Here is a 20,246-nt window from a genome sequence, read left to right on the forward strand (position 1 = left end):
CTGCGCACCAAGCATCCCGTGCGGTCTTGGGGCCGAGGGAGGAAGGTCCTTCCTGGCTGAGCTCGCGGTCCGTGCCCCCAGGGGGATCCATTCTTTCCCTTTCCCCTGCTCCTGCCGACGCTCGTGCCCGGGGTGGTATCAGTTCTCCGCCAACTTGCTTGGGGCCGTGGCCGAGCTTCCTGGCGCTCCCTTTCAGTAGTGGAGCGACTTCCTCTGTCCTCTTCCTCCTCCTCCTGTCCTCTTGGGTCAAACCGCTGCCCCCGCTGATGCCTCCCCCACCCCTATGCGCCGGGGTCCTGGAGCCGGGCCGGGGCGGGCCTCGCCAGCACCCTCAGGGTGCGCCCCCACCCCCCCCAAGGCTCTCCCGACTGGAAACTTCCCTCGGGCCCCCTGCCGGTATTTCGGGAGAGGGAAAGTGAAGCAAACGGGATCCTTAGAAGTGGCCCACGGTTTTCTTCCTTCGGGGTGTTAACACATGATTCGTTTTTTGCACGTTTGTCCCTTTGTCATTTTTTAGTGCGTAATTTAAACTTGTGTCTTCTCCGGGATTCTAATTTTCACAGCTGCTGGGCTCCCCCTGTGGACATGACCCCTTAGCTGGCCTTTTGCACCCCAGTTGTTTTGTGATGGAGGCGTCTTTGGGGATTCAGGAGGACGAGCCTATGGCTTTCTCTCCCCTGCGGGACCGGTTACAGGTGGACGGCTCTTTAAAAAAATGTGAGCAGAATTTTAAACTACCAGGTATGTGTGTAATTTTAAAGATGTACAGGCAACCGTTCTGTAATTTCAATTATTTATAAACACACACACACACACAACTTCTTGAATCTTAAAGTGAGTTATATGTATAAATGAAAACATTTTTACAAATCAGTAAAGTTTCCCAAGATCTAGATTTAGGACTGAATTGCATTTTAGAAGGAGGACTGTAGTCCAACAGTGTCATTTTACACATGAAGTTGCTTCTAAATGTTAGTGATTGTCTAAGAACATAAAGTTTGTTGATACTCAAACTAGAAGTTCTCTTCTCCTAGGCCTGTGTTCTTAGGTCTACTGACCATATTACATTAAACTTGGATTTCAAAATTGACAGGGGAGGGATTTTCAGTTAAGTATTAAAAATTGGTATTCAGTGATAAAAATCAGTGAAATGTTTGTAGCAGAAATAAAGCACTATATCTCAGTGTACATCATGAAATGTTATTTGACCCTAAGCCAGACCTTGAAGTGAGGAGAGGGGTCTAACGATTCCTGATCTTGTACAAATGCACACCTTCATTCCTGCTCTAGCACAGTGGTTGGGTCATAGTAGACATTTAGTAAATATTTGCTAAATAGAGGAGTACCAGTGGACTGTATTTTTTTCCCTAAAAGGTAGCTAAATCTTATTTTCCTTCTTTGTCTTAAGCAATTTAGAACTTGTCCAAAAGATATTAGTTTTGACTATTCATCCATGATATATACTTAGATACTACAAAGTAGACTTTAACCCCATCCTAGAAAAATGTCATCACATGCTTTTTTAAAAAATATATATTTTTATTGATTTCAGAGAGGAAAGGAGAGGGAGTGAGAGATAGAAACATCAATGAGGGGAAAAAAGAAATATTAAAAAAGAGAAACATCAATGGTGAGAGAGAATCATTGATCGGCTGCCACCTGCACACCCCCTACTAGGGATTGAGCCCGAAACCCGGGCATGTGCCCTTGACTGGAATTGAACCTGGTACCCTTCAGTTCACAGGCCAACACTCGATCCACTGACCCAAACCAGATAGGGCCATCACATGCTTTAAAAAACAAAACAAAATAAGAAATTTGAAATAGGGCAATCAAAAATATTTTATATATTTATTAATTTTGAGAGAGAAACATCGATTTGTTCTTTCACTTATGCATTCATTGGTTGCTTCTTTTATGTGCCCTGACTGGAGATAGAACCTGCAACCTTGGCATATTGGGAGGACACTCTAGTCAACTGAGCCACCTGCCAGGGCTGACATCACATGCTGTTAATTTCTGACCCAAACTAAACTCCCCTGTCAAAATGAGTACCCTTCCTGATGTCCCTATTTTTGGTGATAAAAGCCACTAGTATCTCATATATTTATGCTTGAAACTTTAGAGTTGTCTTCAAATTAGGCTTTATGTTTGCTTCCCATATCCAGTCACCCAACTTCATTTTACTTTTTTTTGTTGTTGTTAATCCTCACCCAAGGATATTTTTCCATTGATTTTTAGGGAGAGTGGAAGAGAGAGGGAAAGACAGAGAAACATCTATGTGAGAGAGACACATCGATTGGTTGCCTTCTGCATGTGCCCTGCCCAGGGCCTGGCCAGGGAGGAGCCTGCAACCGAGGTATGTGCCCTTGACCAGAATCGAACCTGGGACCCTTCAGTCTGCAGTCCAAAGCTCTAGCTGCTGAGCCAAACTGGCTAGGGCATATTTTACTTTTTTTTAAAAGATATTTTTAAAATTTATTTCAGAGAGGAAGGGAGAGGGATAGAGAGATAGAAACATCAATGATGAGGGAGAACCATTGATCAGCTGCCTCCTGCATGCCCCACACTGGGGATCGAGCCCACAGTTTGGGCATGTGCCCTGACGAGGAATTGAACTGTGACCACTTGGTTCATAGGTTGATGCTCAACCACTGAGCCACGCTGGCTGGGCTTATCTTTTTTAAGAATGTATGACATAATATATGGTATACATAAGGCAGAATGGATGTAAAAAATATGAGCAGAATTTTAAACTACCAGGTTCTAGCATTATGTTCAGGTGAAAGCTAATCTTTCAATCTTCTGGAGATCTGGGAAATAAAGAATAGGGCGAATTTTATTCTAAATATTTAAAGTTTTGTGGCTTTTATGTAACAGAACATCGAACATTATAAACAGTGCCTTTGGTAATTTATAGGGCATGTTGAAATGTTTTTCATGTGGTTCTTTTTTTTATGACCCTGAATAAAAGCTAAGGTTATATCAAAAATATAACTTCAGTAAGGAAAGTAAAGCTGATGGGTTCCACACATATAACTGTCTCATGACTCAATGTACACCCTATATTCGGAGCTATACGAGATACTGCCTTCAAGGAGCTCATAGTATAATTGAAGAGGCAAAATACAGAGTGCTAAACTATAAGAAAAATAATACAATAATTGCATTACTGTATTATGTGTCCAATGACACAAGGGAAAGCTGGACCATGAAAAACAGGTAATTGCAACAGAATGAAAAAGATGAGGGACAGCATCCATGAAAGTGGCATTGTAAGACTATTTTAGTAGCAGTGTATTAGATGCACTGGAGGATAGAAAAAAAGTAAAAGGCAATTTTAGGTAAGAAACTTTGTCATAATCCAAGAGCATTCCTGGCAGAGGAAACAGCAAGCTGGAAGACCCTCCGATGGGAGTGTGCCTAGCTTTTAGGAATAGCAAGGAGGTTATTTTGACTGGAAGTGGGAGGGTGATGCAAGTGAAGTATGAGAGGAGGTAGTTCTCTGGGTTTTATTTAGAGCAAGTATAGGCCAACAAGGGTGAAAGCAGGGAGCACAGTTAAGGGGGCTGTTGTATTAAAGCCAACTTGGATATATTATGAGGCAGAAAAAACAAGCCGAGATCTTCATTATAAAATATGGACATTTAAATAACTTTCTTAGCTTGTGGACTTTTCAGGGTCTTCCCCCAATCCTCAAAGTAAATAAATATGTAATTATATATAACAAGGTCTCTACCTTTACTAGTATTTTCTAACGTGAGATGAACGTTCTCTTCTGCTGCCTGCTCTCATCCCCTTCAGAATTTGAGGATTATGCATTCACTTTGGTTGTCAGGAAGTTTTACCATTGTTTGAAAATGTCAAATTTGTTCTGTTGTGACAGGAAACCTTAATATAAACATATTTAGAGTTTTGTAATGGTAGGTAAGTTCATAAGTGAGTAGTGGTACGGAAGTACATTAAGCTTACATAGTCATTCACATGGCTTATGCATTACAGTGTTCTCTTATTGTATCTATTTTCTTCCTGGTGATTTCTATCAATTGACCAGCATCTCTACTACTTATTGCCAGCTCATGCTTATGCAAAGGGAAATTCCAAAATGTGGAACTAATGGGAAGCCATGAGTTGCATACTAATTTCAAAGTTGTTAAAATATGTCTTAGAATCAAAGAAATGTACTATCAAATTGAAAGGCACCCATATGGTGCCTTTCCTGTGACACGAATTTGAAGCTGGTTGGAATTGATACTCATCAGGAAAGATTCTAATGGACTGTGGCAAACAAGACTTACAAAGCCTGTTCTTCCCACCTGGGCCTTGGTTTTGGTTTCTAGAGTGAAGTGGTAGCTGATGGTGAGGTAGCTGCTTCTGTCTTTGGTTTCATTCTTTTGTAACTTATAAACCTTTTTGTTTTGTTTTGTTTTGTTTTGTTTACAGCTACCTCTGAATGGCCCTAATGATGGTAATAATTCATTCATTGAACAACCATGCCAGGCACTGTACTAAGAGCTGAGTGTGCTGTGGTGAATTATACAGACAGGGAACTTGTATTGGTGGAACTCATTCTAGTGGGAGGAGGCAGACAGCAAACAAATAATAAACAGGATAATTTTACAGTAGACAGTAAACAGGATAGTGTGAATAATGGAAGGGTGCTAATTTAAATAGATATCTGAGGAGACTGACAATTGAGCCAGCCAAATGAAGTTATAAGGGAAGAGGATTTCAAGCAGAAGGAATAAAATAAGAGCAAAAGCCCTAAAGAAGTAATGTTAATAACAACTACACATAAGAATTACCACTATCATTTATTTACTATGTGCCAGGCATTGTGTTAAAAGCTTCTCTTACATTATGTATGCTATTTTATTTAACCCTCACAGTATCTCAATGGCATGGGTACTGTTATTCCCCCCTTTTTTATAGATGGGGAAACTAAGGCTCAGAGATAAGCTGTGTGCTCAAGGAAGGTCATAACAGCTGGTAAATAGTGGGGCCAGGATTTTAACTTAGACCTCCCATCTCCAAAACTGGTACTCTTAACTACTGCCTCTTGTATTGAACTATGAAGCTTCTCCATTGCACCTATGAAGTAGATGGGAAGGTGAGGGTAATTTAAGTAAGTTTCCTATTTCCTTAAATGGGCTGATATAGTGGAAAGAATACTGAACTAACCTCTTATTTATTCTCTAGCTCTTATTGTTCTTCCTCCCCTTCAAATTACCCACTTGTCAGCTTCCTCCTTAAAAACTGTATGTCTTTCATTTGCACTCTCTGCCTTTCCCTCCCTGGGCCACATTTAATTTAATTATTCCCTACCCTACTCCTCCCCCTTTAATAATTTATGTCTTTTTCCTTTTCCATATCTTTGCATACGTAGTTCCTTCTTCCTAAAACACCTTCTTCCACTTTTGCTACTTGGTAAGTAATTCAAAATACATCTTAAGCTTCCTGAAGTATTTATTCTCCCTCCCCCCCCTTCTACTTAGTAATATATGCATTCCTCTGTTATTACAATTATCATCTTGTATTGAGATTGAGTTTTTAACATCTGTCTCTTACACTGGATTAAGCTCTTAGAGAACGGACTGCACCAAATTTGTTCATTTTAAAAAATATAGCCATTGCTGAGCATTTGTTAAAACACAGTGTTTGTTAAATGATTGAGTCTAGAGACTTATTAGCAATACCTCTGTGAAATTGGGCATATAATTTAACTTCCCTGAATAGGATTTCTTTATCTGAAAAGTCAGGGTTATAAATAATTCCTGTTCTGCCAATATCACAAGGCTATTGTGAAGATCTGAAAAGATAATACATGTGAAAGTGCTTTGGAATGCCTTAAACTGTTAGACTTTGTGGATTAATATGATAACTTAAAAAGTAGCTGATGGTTAGCCTAGAATTCAGTGATGGCGAACCTATGACACGCGTGTCAGAGGTGACACGTGTGTCAGAGGTGACACGTGAACTCATTTTTTTGGTTGACTTTTCTTTGTTAAATGGCATTTAAATATATAAAATAAATATCAAAAATATAAATCTTTGTTTTACTATGGTTGCAAATATCAAAAAATTTCTATATGTGACACGGCACCAGAGTTAAGTTAGGGTTTTTCAAAATGCTGACATGCCGAGCTCAAAAGGTTCGCCATCATTGGTAGATACTGGAATAAAATCTGATGACTCAAGTACGTAGTTCTCTTTTGTATCCAGTAGTTTATCTCATTTTGTATCATAGCTTCTCTTATTTTAATCATGTATATTTTTGTAAAGAACTTGTATTTATTTAAAAGTAACAATTTATCTGCTGTTAAGGATAGAGGATACCGTTGTTAATGGGATAATTTTTAAAAAATATTTTTTAACATTCCCCAGAGCCTTAGTAGACTTTCTCTCTAAGGCAATACTGTGAATATACAATACACAAAACTTTCCTAAGTCTGTAAGATTTTGTATCTTTAGGGGAAGGAAGTAGTTTCTAAGGAGATTGCATTATATCCTTGTCATGCCATCTAGTGATCATAGAAAAAATTGTTATTTTTTAAATTTAGCTTCTTCATTGTGTTGTACTGTAGGCAGAGACAATGTATCTGTTAGTATGTAGTAATTCCAGAATAGTAGAAATTCTGTGTGTGTGATTTTGGGGCTTATCAATTTTGTCTGTTCAAGAGATGTATGTGAGCTACCATAGCTTAATGGAGTTGTGTGTGATTTACAACAACTGGATGGGGTTATAATTATTTTTATGATTTGTAAGGCTTATTATACCTATATACTTATAACTTAATTCATGTTTTAGAATTTTGAGTTTTTTAACTTAAGAAAGTGTATGCCCAGTTGGTGTGACTCAGTGGTAGTGTTGAACTAGGAGGTCACAGCTCGATTCCTGCTCAGGGCACATGCCCAGGTTGTGGGCTCAATCCCCAGTAGGGGATGTGCAGGAGGCAGCTGATGGATGATTCTCATCATTGATGTTTCTCTCTCTCTCTCCCTCTCCTGTCCTTTCTCTGAAAATAATAAAGACATATTTTAAAAAACAAAAAAGAAAGTGTAAAATATACTCTCATTAATCTTAACTATAAATTGTTTTTTTCTTGATAGGTGTTAAAAAAGATATTGAGAAGCTTTATGAAGCTGTACCACAGCTCCGTAATGTGTTTAAGATAAAGGACAAAATTGGAGAAGGTAATTTGGGGATATACTTATTTTTTTTAAGTTTTTTTACCCTCTTCTGTTTTCCTTGTTTAATCTTGATGTTCATTATTATTTCTTATTGAAAAACTCCTTTAAAAAATATTAAGACCATGTTTATATTAATATGTTATTTGTAGTAATATAAAGGTAACAGCTTTTCTTTTTTCCCTTGAAAGAATGACAGAATAAATAAGTATTTACAGTAAAATGAACAGCCCTATTTTAATCTTTATAAAACTTTTATGCTATTAAAAATATTGCTATATTAGTAATATATTATTAGTGATAATTACTAAAAATGAAAAATTTAATATTCAAATGGAGATATTTGATACAAAAAGCCAAATCTTTATGCTCTTTCTCAATTGCAGTTAGGTAGAATTGTACATTGAAACATACATGAAACATAAGATGGCAAAATGATGAAAATAATGTGATACAATATTTATAGTGTGGTCAGTATTAACATAAATATTGAAAGACTGACAGTTGCCCTGGCCAATGTGGCTCAGTTGGTTGGAGTATCATCCCATGCACTGAAGGGTCTCAAGTTCAGTTTCTGGTCAGGGCATATACCCAGGTTGCGGGTTTGATCCCTAGTCGGGGCATGTACAGGAGGCAACGGATCGATGTTTCTCTCTCTCTCCCTTTCTCTCTGTCTAAAAGTCAATATAAACATACCTTCAGGTGAGGATTAATTTAAAAAGATTAAATCACCTGGAGAGAGACAGGAAAATACCAGGTTGGATGAGACTGAGGAGACATGATGTGATGGTCAGTCAACTATGTGAAGAGCATGGTGGCCAACAGCCCCTAAGGACCCACCACTGCAGCTATTATGAGGCTTAGCAGCGGATCCGGCCCGCGGGCCATAGTTTGCCCACAGCTGCTCTAGAATCAATGAAAACCATATCCTCAGGTGAAGATTAAATAAAAAATTTAAAAAAAGGAAAAACTGACAATCATTTTGATTTAATGAAGGGTGAATTTGGCAGACAGATTGAGGAATGAGAGGATAAAAAGATAATGGAGTTTTTTGGTGATTATGTAGAGAAATCCCTACACATTAAAAATCTTCCATGTATTTCCTTGCTTGCTTTTCACAAGGAAAAATGTCAGAAGAGAAAAGTCTGGGTCATTGGGGGCAGAGAAATTAGAAGATGAGATGAGATGATTTGGGATGTATGATCTTTACATTTTTTTCCTTGTCTTTTTTGAAAACTGGCTTAGCGTGCAAAAACTTTGTTCTGGAAAACAACAGTGTCCTCACAGATTGATAGCTGTTTATACTAAATAAGTTTGAGAGGTATCATGGATAGTTCCCTTTTGATTGTTCATGATGAATACATTAACAGCTCTGGAAAACACTTTAGTAAAAAAATCTATCAATTTGTTTTAACTCAGTATTTCTCAAGATTAATTGGCCACCAATTTTTTTTCTCTCTTTAGTTTAATGCTAAATTTAAAAGCCCAGGTGTGTTTTTTTTCCCTAAGATGATTATAATTTCTACTTCTAACAGACCAGTATCCAAGCCTTAAGAAAGTAGTTTAAAATAACAGTATTATAGAAAAATACTTATTAGAATGGATTATGGCATTATGCTAACCCAGTCAAACAGATTTACTATAGTATCCCCTAAAAGTTAATATAGTATTCCCTAAAAAACTGAGGACCGTTAAGAATTTATTAAAAATTGAAAATAAGTTGTGTTCACAGATGTGTCTGCTCTTTGTGTTCATTGTTATTAAAATATTAATGAGGCCCTAACTGGTTTGGCTCAGCAGATAGAGCGTCGGCCTGCGGACTCAAGGGTCCCAGGTTCGATTCCAGTCAAGGGCATGTACCTTGGTTGCAGGCACATCCCCAGTAGGGAGTGTGCAGGAGGCAGCTGATCGATGGTTCTCTTTCATTGATGTTTCTAACTCTCTATCCCTCCCCTTCCTCTCTGTAAAAAATCAATAAAATATAAAAAAATTAATGAGTATGATAATTCTAAGTAGTTTTATGATGTATTTTAGCATTGCTTTATTAACATTTTTAAAAACCAAATATTGAAAAATCTAATAAATTGTTTTACAGGCACTTTCAGCACTGTTTATTTGGCCACAGCACAGTTACAAGTAGGACCTGAAGAGAAAATTGCTCTAAAACACTTAATTCCAACAAGTCATCCTATAAGAATTGCAGCTGAACTTCAGTGCCTAACGGTGGCTGGGTAGGCAGTTTAAAGACATTTTAATTGAACTGGCTGTATAAATTTTTAAGATTTCTAAGTAGCTGTGTAATGGGGATAGTGTGATTGTCCATTAATTACTAGTAAACATATTCTTCAGTCAGGTGTTTGCAATTTGCTAGTACTTTTCCTCTAACCTTGGATTGGTTAGTTACATTTATACTAATTTTTGCAGTGGATTTCCCTGAGGTAAGCTTCACTTCCAGTTCTTTTACCACATTTTTTCTCACCTTCTTGTCAAATCATAAAGCTTGGCATCCAGGGTCTAGATATTTTTTGAAATGTGGGGAACTTATATTTCACATCTCCCCTGGCATGTCTCTCTCATTGATCTCTCACTCTATGCTAGGTTATTCATATCAACATATGGACATGATATAGTATCGCTTATCCCCCCTGTACTGCCATCTCACTTCTAGCTGCTCCATTATTTCTTTGCTCCCCTTCATAGTCAGACTTCCCCAAAATTAATCTACATGTGCTATTTTCACTTCCACACCCCCGTTCGCTACACATAAAGTGTGGCTGCTCTTCTCTATGCTAAACTGAACTCCTTTAGATGAGTCACCCATGACTTCATTTTGCCAATTCCTGTTTCTGTTCACATGAACTGTAGGCAGTGTTTAACATAATTGATTTGAATCTATATTCTGACTTCTATACTGTTACATATTTCTTTTTTTCTTCCTGCTTTATTTGGCCTTTCGGTTTCAATGTCCATTGCCAGCTCTTCCTCTTCTACCTGACCCCTATGTGGTGGAGTTCCTCAGTGCTTGATCCTGGGCTTAAATACATTGTAATGATTCCCTTAAGTATATATCTAGCCTCAGACCTCTTAACTGCAGATTGGTATATATCCACCTGCCTATTTGTAATTTTCTTTTCTTTTTTTTATTACATTTTATTGGGCTGACATTGGTCAACATGAACATAGAGGTTTCATGTGTGGATTTCTAAGTTACAAACTCTGTATATAGCACCATGTGCCCACCACCCAAAGTCACATCTTCTCCTGTCACCTCATATAAGGACTCCCTTCTCTCCCCTCTTCCCTTAGGCAACCACCACACTGCTGTTTGTGTTCTTAAGTTTCAGTTTTATACCCCACATATGAGTGAAATATGGTTCTTAGCTTTTTCTGTCTGATTTATTTCACTTAGCATAGTGTTCTCAAGGTCCATCTGTGTTGTTGCAAATGACGCTATTTCATCCTTTCTTATGGCTGAGTAGTATTCCATTGTGTATATGTACCACACCTTCTTTATCCGGTCCTCTATAGCAAGACACTTTGGTTGCAATGAACATAGGGGTGCATATATCTTTGTGAATAAATGATTTCGAGTTTTTTGGGTATATCCCCAGGAGTAGGGTTGCTGGGTCATATGGTAGCTCTATTCTTAACTTTTTGAGGAATCGTCAGACTCCTTTCCATAGTGGTTGTACCAGTCTACATTCCCACCAGTAGTGAATGAGGGTTCCCTTTTTTTCCACAGCCTCTCCAACACTTGTTATTGCTTGTCTTGTTGATAATGGCCACTCTAATAGGTGTAAGGTAGTGTCTCATTGTAGTTTTAATTTGCATTTCCTTAATTGCTAGTGAGGTTGAATATCTTTTCATATATCTATTGGCTGTTTGTATGTCTTCTTGGGAGAGGTGTATTTTCAGGTCCTCTGCCCACTAATTGATTGGATTATTTGTTTGTTTGGTGTTGAGTTTTATGAGTTCTTTACATATTTTGGAAATTAAATCTTTGTCGGAGCTACTGTTTGCAAATATCATCTCCCATCTGGTTGGCTGTCTGTTTTGTTGTCCGTTTCTTTTGCTGTACAGAAGCTCTTCAGTTTTATATAGCCCCATTCATTTATTTTCCACTTGAGTACCTAATAAACATCTCAAACGTAATATGCCAAAAACTAAATTTTAATCCATCTTTGCCTACCAAAAAACAAAAATCATATTGCAACAGCTGGTTTTCCTCTACCAATCGCAGTGAATGGTACCACCATCTCTATCCAGTTGCTTAAGCCAGAAACTTAGTACTCATCCACAGTTTCTCCATTTTTCTTCTGAACCACAGTCATCACCAAGTCTTGACCATTTTGCCTCCAAAATATATCTAAAAACTCATCCAACATCTTTCTGTTTTCTCAACCACTACTTCAGTCCTCCTTCCCTTTTAATCCCATGGTTGCAAAACAGCCAGAGTAATCTTTAAAATATAAAAATATGTATGTGTGTGTTATAAATTGGGTACTGTTACTTTACCACTTAAAATCCTTCAGTGGTTTCCCAGGGTACTTTGAAAAAAAATCTAGCGTTGTCTCATGCCAATCTTCCCACCTCCCTCACTGTGCTCCGGTTTTTTTAGTTCCTCAAATTTGTCTTAAGAGCTTTCTTACCTCACCAGGGCCACTACCCATAGTGTTTGCTCCTTCAGTAAGACTCCTCACAGTGCTGACTCCTCATCTCAGCAAGAGGGGCACCACTTCAAATTCTTCCCTGAATTAAATTAGATTCTCTTATTACTGTCACAGCTCCTTTTATCTCTTTAAAAACTCATAATCTGTCACTATTTGTTACCTTGTTTATTATCTGATAATAAACTCCATGAGGGCAGAAGTGGTGTTAACTTTAATTCACCATTGCATCCCTAACGTCTAACATAGTGTCTAGCAAATAACAGTGCCTACTAAATATTTATAGAATGAATGAACAAGCTTATTTCTTTGTTTCATCCTTCTTCTGTTTATTATAGAAGACAAGAGGATGAAATGGCCTCTCCAAGGCATGATGATATACATTCTTTTTGTTTGTTTTTTGTTTTTTTATTATATGCATTCTTATTCCTTGAATAAGATCATTTCTTTTCTTTCCCTGTACTTCAAAAGTCATGCTAAAAAAGTACCTGATCTTGGTTCCCTTCTAGCTTCCCACACTGGTTTTTCTTTTCTTTGCCATATATTTCAGGCAAATTGTCTTTGTGTTCTAATTCCATCTATTTTCCTTCCCTAAATCCTGTTTTACCTCTTCCTCTCCATTTAAATTGCTCTCTGAAAAATTACCAGTTAATTCCTCTTTGCCAAACTAAAAGCCTTCCCTCTGTTCTTATTCTCTTTGACCTCCGTGCTGATCGCCCCTTCTTTCAAAGCTCCTCCCTTGGGTGATATTTCTGTCTGGGCTTTCTGCCCCTTCCTCCTTATTTTGACCTCCAACTTGAGAATTTTCCAAAGTTTACTTTTCTCTTCTCTAATAATTTTCACTGCTGTCTGTATCACTTCTCTGCAAGAACTCTTACTGACCTTTCACTTAAGATTTAGTCCTATATCTCAATATCTTTATCAACATAATGAGGTCTTGGTTTTGAAGCTTCTTTTCCTGATTTCTGTTTGTATTTTATTGGTATCTATGCTGTTTTACTCACTTAGATTCAAAGCCATGGAAATCATCTTTACCCTTTTATGAGATGCAGGGTACCATAGTGGTTAAGAGCATAGATCAGGACAGACTGCCTGGAATCAAATCCTGGCCCCATGACATACTAGTTTAATGGGGAAGTTCCTTAACCTCTCTGTGCCTCAGTTTCCTTACCTGTAGAAAAGGGGGAGGAAATAAAATCACCGTCCTCATAGGGTTGTGGACATTAAGTGAATTTGTTAATAGTTGTGAAGTGCTTAGATCAGAGCTTGGCATATAGTGAATAAATGTTAGCTATTTTGAATTTATTTATTTTGAATTTATTTATTACCATTATCTTATCTGCTACTAATCTTGTTAATTCATTCTTATTCATCTTTTTCTTTTCATTCTGCCATCCAATTAAAACTATAATTATCTCATGTTTGAATTATAGTAATTTTATAACTGGTGCTATTTTTGTTTTTTAAAAAAACTTTATCTTGTACAAGTCAGTTAAATGTGTATATTATCCTATATGATGATAGTTTTAAGTTAGTTTTCTAGCATTATTTATGCATTGCTAAAATTGCATTTAAAAAGTAGGCATAAAGTTTCAGTTTATTTGACCTTTCCTCTAAAGTTCAATGTGCATTTTTCCACTAGGGGGCAAGACAATGTCATGGGAGTTAAATACTGCTTTAGGAAAAATGATCATGTGGTTATTGCTATGCCATATCTGGAGCATGAATCCTTTTTGGTAGGTTTTAATATTTCTTGAATTTTTATTAACTAAATGTTTAATTTAAAAAATGTTATGACCTTATTTATAACTTTATTTTAGGATATCTTGAATTCCCTTTCCTTTCAAGAAGTACGGGAATATATGTTCAATCTGTTCAAAGCTTTGAAACGCATTCATCAGTTTGGTATTGTTCACCGTGATGTTAAGCCCAGCAATTTTTTATATAATAGGCGCCTGAAAAAGTAAGTATGGAAAGTTACCAGAAAAGATTTACACTTGAATGAATTTGTGCTATGGGATCTGTCTCCTAGAACTTAGAACATACTACAACAGCCATGCACAGATTTTGCCTGTTTCAGATTTTCATTATGATCAGAGAAGGGAAATATAGTGAAGAAGGTAGATTTGTATTAGTAAAGCAATGTGCATCATTAGCTGTTCCATGGCTCAGTGGAAATGGCACTCAGCTAAAAAACTTAGAAAGGGTCTCGTCCTTTTTGACCTTACACATTTCTTTTTATCTCTGAGCTTCATTTTTCTTTTCTAGTAAATGAGGGATTGGACCACATGATAGCCATTTCCTGTTCCAACACTAAGTAATGTGTTTATAATTTTATGCTCATTATACGTATACATAGAGGCATTGAAACTTAAATATTACTCTTCATTCAATGGATCATATTAAGTGTGGTAAGAATAGAACTGTAACTTTTAACTTTTAAGTTTGTTCAATTAAAAATTATTTGCTGCCCTGGCCAGGCTTCCCAGTGGTTAGAGTGTCAGCCCAAGCACAGAAGGATCGTGGGTTCAATTCCTAGTCAAGGGCATGTAGCTGGGTTGTAGGTTAGATCCCCGGCCCTGGTCGGGGCACATGCAGGAGGCAACCAATTGATGTGTCTCTCTCACATGAATATTTCTCTCTCTCTCCTCCTCTCTCCTCTTTCTTCTTCTTTTCCTCCCTCCCTCCCTCTCTTCCACTCTCTCAAAGAATCAATGGAAAAAATATCCTTGGGTGAGGATTAACAACAGCAACAAAATTATTTGCTATGATGACATTTCTGGTACCATTAGAGAAGAAAGAATTGTTTTTATACACTTTATTCCTAGTCTTTCTTGCCAGTATGAGCCATTGGGAAAAGAGGATAAAAGATTTGTGTGTGGGGGTGTGTGTGTGATACATCTTTCCTTAGTTTTCAATCCTAGTTAGCTATTAAATCCTTACCTTGTCTGTAAAACTTGTGTTTCTTTTTTCAAGAATGTTATGAATTCTTAATTTGTCACCAAAAGAATTGCAGTTTCTGTATGATTATAGTTATGATGTTAATGAGCTTTAATTGTTACAGAGAACTAAAAACCTGCTTTTGTTTCTTAGGTATGCCTTGGTAGACTTTGGTTTGGCCCAAGGAACCCATGATACGAAAATAGAACTTCTCAAATTTGTCCAGTCTGAAGCTCAGCAGGACAGTCGTTCAGAAAATAAAGTCCATGTAATCACCGGAAACAAGATTTCATTAGGTGGCTCCGCAGCACCTAGGGAGCTGGATCAGCAGCCTACCACAAAAACTTCTGTTAAAAGGCCCTACACACATGCGCAGGTTCAGATTAAACAAGGAAAAGATGGAAAGGTTCTACCTCTTTTATTTCTTAAGTACTAACACAGTTTTAGAAATGTATTTCTTCATCCAACAGAGGGAGATATAGTACTACAATAATAACTTGCAATTTAAAATAATTTTTACAGTTGTTATATATCCAATTGATTAGATTTTTACTAAGATTTGTAATGACTTGTTTTCCCATTTTGAAACTGAAGTTTATGTGGTAGACTTATGGTGTCTGTCATTACAATTACGTTATATAACAAAAATGGAAAATAATAAATTTTTCCTGCATGTTTTAAAGTTCAGATTAATTAGCCTTTTTACAAGAAAGCATTAGTTACAGGAGGAAAATTCTGAAGTGTCTATCTCCATTTTAGCTGCAATGCCAAATGTAACAACCATGCAGGTGGTTTTTGAATTTTTTTAGTTACGTATATTTGTGGACTATGATAACATTGTATGGGTGTTAAGAGTTCTGTCTAGACTATTTTCTCCTTTCACAGAAGTGTTTTGGTGCCTGAGAATGACTTGGATGCAGCTGTTTTTGTTTCATGTCACTTAACTCTTTCAAAACTATGGCAGAGTACAGCTGGCAGAAAGTGTTACAGATATAATCCTTATTTTCCTTGTTTTTGTTGGTATTGTAGGATGGCTCTGTAGGCCTTTCTGTCCAGCGCTCTGTTTTTGGAGAAAGAAATTTCAATATACACAGCTCCATTTCACATGAGAGCCCTACAGTGAAAGTAAGTAATGTAGCTTATTAGTGCAATCAGTTGTACATTGAAGAGAATTTAGGGAATGGTTAGATTAGCATTTATTGTCAGGAACTTTTTAAAAGCAGAATTTTGCTTTGGCAGAAGGTATTACTTGCTTTGAGTATCTAGTCAGCACTTTTATTTTTTCCATTTTTTTCCTGAACTTTTCTGGTGGAATTTTTCATTAGCTGACTGTTCTTTCTCTAAAGGAACATTTGGATCGTTAAGACCTTTTCTCTCACTGGCTAGAATGTGAGCTTGCAGCAGCTAACACATTTCTGACACAGTTGATAACGTAAAGATGTTTGTAAAGTTTATAAACTGTCACCAATGTTAAAAGGTTTTAAAGTGACTTAAGCTATCCTGCCACAGCTAGCTAGAGTGAGCAACAAATTAAAACTCTGATTTTAGCCAGTGTAATGGTGCAGTTTACAGTTCTGAAATGGAGTTAGACACTAGAACATACCTTTTATATTTTTGTGACATACCAGAAAAAGTTCAAATAAAATAGAAGTTAACTATTTACCAAACTAGGACTAATTAGTAAATTTTAATAAGTTTATTCAACAGAAAAATCTAAAAGACCTTACATGTTTTAATAGACAACTATTTGCTTATAATCCAATAGTACATTAAGCAGTTTTAAAAGTTATGCATTTTGCCATACTAGCACTTGAAGCATCATGTTAAATGTCATGAAAATAGAAAATTTGACTTTTCTTTTACAGCCTGTGAAGCAGTCAAAGGCTGTGGATGTATTCTACAGAAAGTTAGCACCAAAAAAGAAGGCTATTTCTGCCAAAGTTATGAATAGTGGTGTGATGAAGAAAACTACCAGTTCTTGCCCAGTTAGCCTGACCTGTGACTGTTATGCAACAGATAAAGTTTGCAGTATTTGCCTTTCAAGGTAATGTGTTTTGACAGTGTTATAAAATCACCAGCATGCTGCTAGACAAGATTAGAAATTGCATCAATTCTGTGAGTCCATTGATTTAGTGAGCGAAAGAGAGCAACACAGTTCTGTGAACTACATGGGCACTGATGCAGAGTGACACCTTGAAGAGCAAATGATAACTATTGTCATATATTGTTCATTTGACATCATGTGCACTTTGGAAAACACACTTGCTCTTATTTGCAAATAATTTTGGTGAGGGAATAGTCTTTCCAGAATCTTAGAATTGCACCTTTTGCTTGCTGATTTAATCTTTTGTGTTCTTTCTTTATTCTTGCCAATGTAGAATAACCAGAATCAAATAATTAATAAATATATTAGTGAATAAGGAAATTTGGAATAAGGAATTCATATTGAATTCTATTTTTCTGTTATGGCTCTTATCATCTACTACCTCTTTTTATACCTGGAAGTTACCCTAAAACCTTTCTGGAATAAGGCCTGGGAACTAGTAGAGATGGTGGAGAAGGATCCATAGAAGTAAATTTAGAATTTTCATCACATTGGATTATCATTTGCTTTATAATGACTTTTATTTATATAGATATCAAGGTGGAATTTATTGTGCACTAAATTGATAAGTGTTATTTTTTGGTCTTCAGTAATTAAACTTTAACTACTTTTCTTACTTTGTCATCATAAGGCGGCAACAGGTTGCCCCTAGGGCAGGTACACCAGGATTCAGAGCGCCAGAGGTCTTGACAAAGTGCCCCAATCAAACTACAGGTATGTTGCACTAGAAATATAGAACCCAATTAAAAATTCATCCCGGGTATCTTTTATTTTGTGATCTTATCTATTTCTGACTTTTTTTGAGCTCTTGCTTTTAATTAAATTATGTAAATAGTTCTAGCACTGTGGTATTCCCATTTTTTTTAAAAATTGATTTGAGAGAGGGAGAGAGAGAGAGAGAAACATCAATGATGAGAATCATTGATTGGCTACCTCCCGCACTGGGGATTGAGCCCACAACCTGGGCATGTGCCCTAACTGGGAATCAAACTATGACCTCCTGGTTCATAGGTTGATGCTCAATGCTCAACCACTGAGCCATACCGGCTGATAATGCTTATTTTTTCACCTGTGATTGCAGGTGGTCTGCCAGGAATTTTGTTAACATCATCTTTGTGGGGAATAAATTGTGCTTAGTAGTCTTTGGTAACTTAAGACTTGCAGAATTTTATCTGTTTGCTGAATACCTCAAAAGGTTTCTGTGATGCACATGTGAGTGTTTCATTAAAATTATATTTTGTTATTGCGAAAACAATGTAATAGCATTAAAAAGATTTTTTGAGAAATAAGAAACTTGTTATGAAGCTGGAACCTGGAAACATCTTTTTGAATAGATGAATCCTGCCATACACTTGGATTATGCATGTTAAATGCATTCATTTATTGTGTGTATTCTGTGCTTTCTAATGATACAAAAAAGAAATGAAACTATTTGCTTATACTCCAGTTAGGACACACTCTCTAATAATTACAAAATAACCCAGTAAGTATGGTTATAAAACTTTATACAAGGTATTTTAGGGATACCAAACCATCCTACATGAAGGGATTTTGGAAGAAATTTTTTGAAGAGAAAACCTCTAAGAGGGTTTATCGTAAATTGGAGTGAGGGTTGACATTGAGGCATGAGCAAAGGAACTCAACAAACAGCATCATCTAGTCATACAGGAAACAAAAATTTAGTGTAGCTAGAATATAAGATGGAAGTTGAGTGATGAGAAATCAACATGTGAAGAGGGACAAGGTCAGATCACACTTGTTAAATGACTTGGACTGTATCCGTCAGGTGTTAGAAAGTTATGAAGAGAGAGATGGTATTAATTTTTTTCTAGATAAATTTTCTGGCATGTGTGCAGAAAAGATAGATTTTGGAGAGTGGTGGCCTACAAGTGAGAGAGGATGAAAACCTGAATGAGGGCATTAGTAATAGGCATGAAAGGAAAAGTGAAGGATTGGAAAGGCAAAGCTTGGTGGATAAGTGGGGAAGGCCTCTAAGATGTTTATCAGATTCCTAGCTTGGGGGATTTGGATGGGCACCAGTAACCAAGGTGGAGAATGAAGAAGCTGATGTACAGGGAAGGATAACGTTAGGGGTGTTAATTGGTTTGAGATATTTTTAGGACATTCAGGTAGAAATGGCTAACAGAATAAAAGTACATCCTTAAGCTCGGGGAAGTCTGGTTCGGAAATTCAGTTGAGTGTCATTGTTATATAAATGGTAGTTGAAATCATGAAATGGATGGGCCAATAAGGGAAAGTGTAACGGGGAAGTGGTTGGAGCTCTGGGGAACCTCAGCACTTAGGGCTTGGAGAAAACTGACGGAGTAGGCAGAGGTACAAAGGGAACCAAGAAAGGCAGATGATACAGTGGCCAAGGGAATAGAGAACTAATTTGGTGATACTAAGAGGTCAACAATTAGGACAGGGGTCCTCAAACTACGGCCCGCGGGCCACATGCAAATACAAATATTGTATTTGTTCCCGTTTTGTTTTTTTACTTCAAAATAAGATATGTGCAGTGTGCATAGGAATTTGTTCATAGTTTTTTTTTAAACTATAGTCCGGCCCTCCAACGGTCTGAGGGACAGTGAACTGGCCCCCTGTTTAAAAAGTTTGAGGACCCCTGAATTAGGAGATGTCCCTAAAAGAAAAAAAAGTTTCTGGACATGAGGCTGAGCCTGTCTTAATTTTAACTGCTAGAATTCTGGAGAATAAAGTTTCTATAATGAAAGTTAGGGTTAGCACCTGGCTGAAGAAGAGCCACTACTGTTCGATACTTTTCACTAAAGTGGACCACTTTTACTACTGTGGTGTATAATTTTTGAGGAACATCTAGATTTTTCCCCCACACAGCTATTTTTGGATTTATTTTGACCTTCTAAAATGTGCATTTACTTAGTGTTTTCTAATGGTGAAATTCCTTTTAAATCTACCAAGAATGCTGCTAAAGAAAAAAATAACATTGCATTGTGTAGTAAAGATATTAGACAAAAGATTCTCAATCTGAAATTACATTAAAAGCATCTGGGGAACATTTAAAAACATTGATGCGTGAGCCCTACTCCAGAACAATTAAATCAGGATATCTGAGGGATAGGGCCTGGGCATCAGAATGTTTAAAGCTCTCAAGATGATTTAAATGTAAGTAAAGGTTGAGAATTACTGGTGTAGATGATAAAATTATTGATTTGGGAATTTTTTTTAAAGTTTGTTTTCTGTTACAGCTATTGACATGTGGTCTGCAGGTGTCATATTTATTTCTTTGCTCAGTGGACGATATCCATTTTATAAAGCAAGTGATGATTTAACTGCTTTGGCTCAAATTATGACAATTCGTGGATCCAGAG

General features: G+C 36.9%; 1 protein-coding gene across 1 annotated transcript in view; it reads left to right on the forward strand.

The window, feature by feature from the left end:
* Positions 1–50: 50 nt before the first annotated feature.
* The window catches only part of CDC7 (cell division cycle 7), a 29,905-nt gene continuing 9,709 nt past the window's right edge, over positions 51–20,246 (forward strand). Inside the window, exons 1-11 of the mRNA XM_014550009.1 lie at positions 51–67; positions 564–741; positions 7,111–7,194; positions 9,284–9,419; positions 13,498–13,591; positions 13,676–13,818; positions 14,949–15,201; positions 15,825–15,920; positions 16,661–16,839; positions 17,531–17,613; positions 20,124–20,239. Coding sequence (XP_014405495.1) covers positions 627–741; positions 7,111–7,194; positions 9,284–9,419; positions 13,498–13,591; positions 13,676–13,818; positions 14,949–15,201; positions 15,825–15,920; positions 16,661–16,839; positions 17,531–17,613; positions 20,124–20,239 — 1,299 coding nt within the window. The 5' untranslated portion in view covers positions 51–67; positions 564–626. The remainder of the gene's footprint in view (positions 68–563; positions 742–7,110; positions 7,195–9,283; positions 9,420–13,497; positions 13,592–13,675; positions 13,819–14,948; positions 15,202–15,824; positions 15,921–16,660; positions 16,840–17,530; positions 17,614–20,123; positions 20,240–20,246) is intronic.

Source organism: Myotis brandtii, unplaced genomic scaffold, assembly GCF_000412655.1.
Source record: "Myotis brandtii unplaced genomic scaffold, ASM41265v1 scaffold58, whole genome shotgun sequence".
NCBI lineage: Eukaryota > Metazoa > Chordata > Mammalia > Chiroptera > Vespertilionidae > Myotis > Myotis brandtii.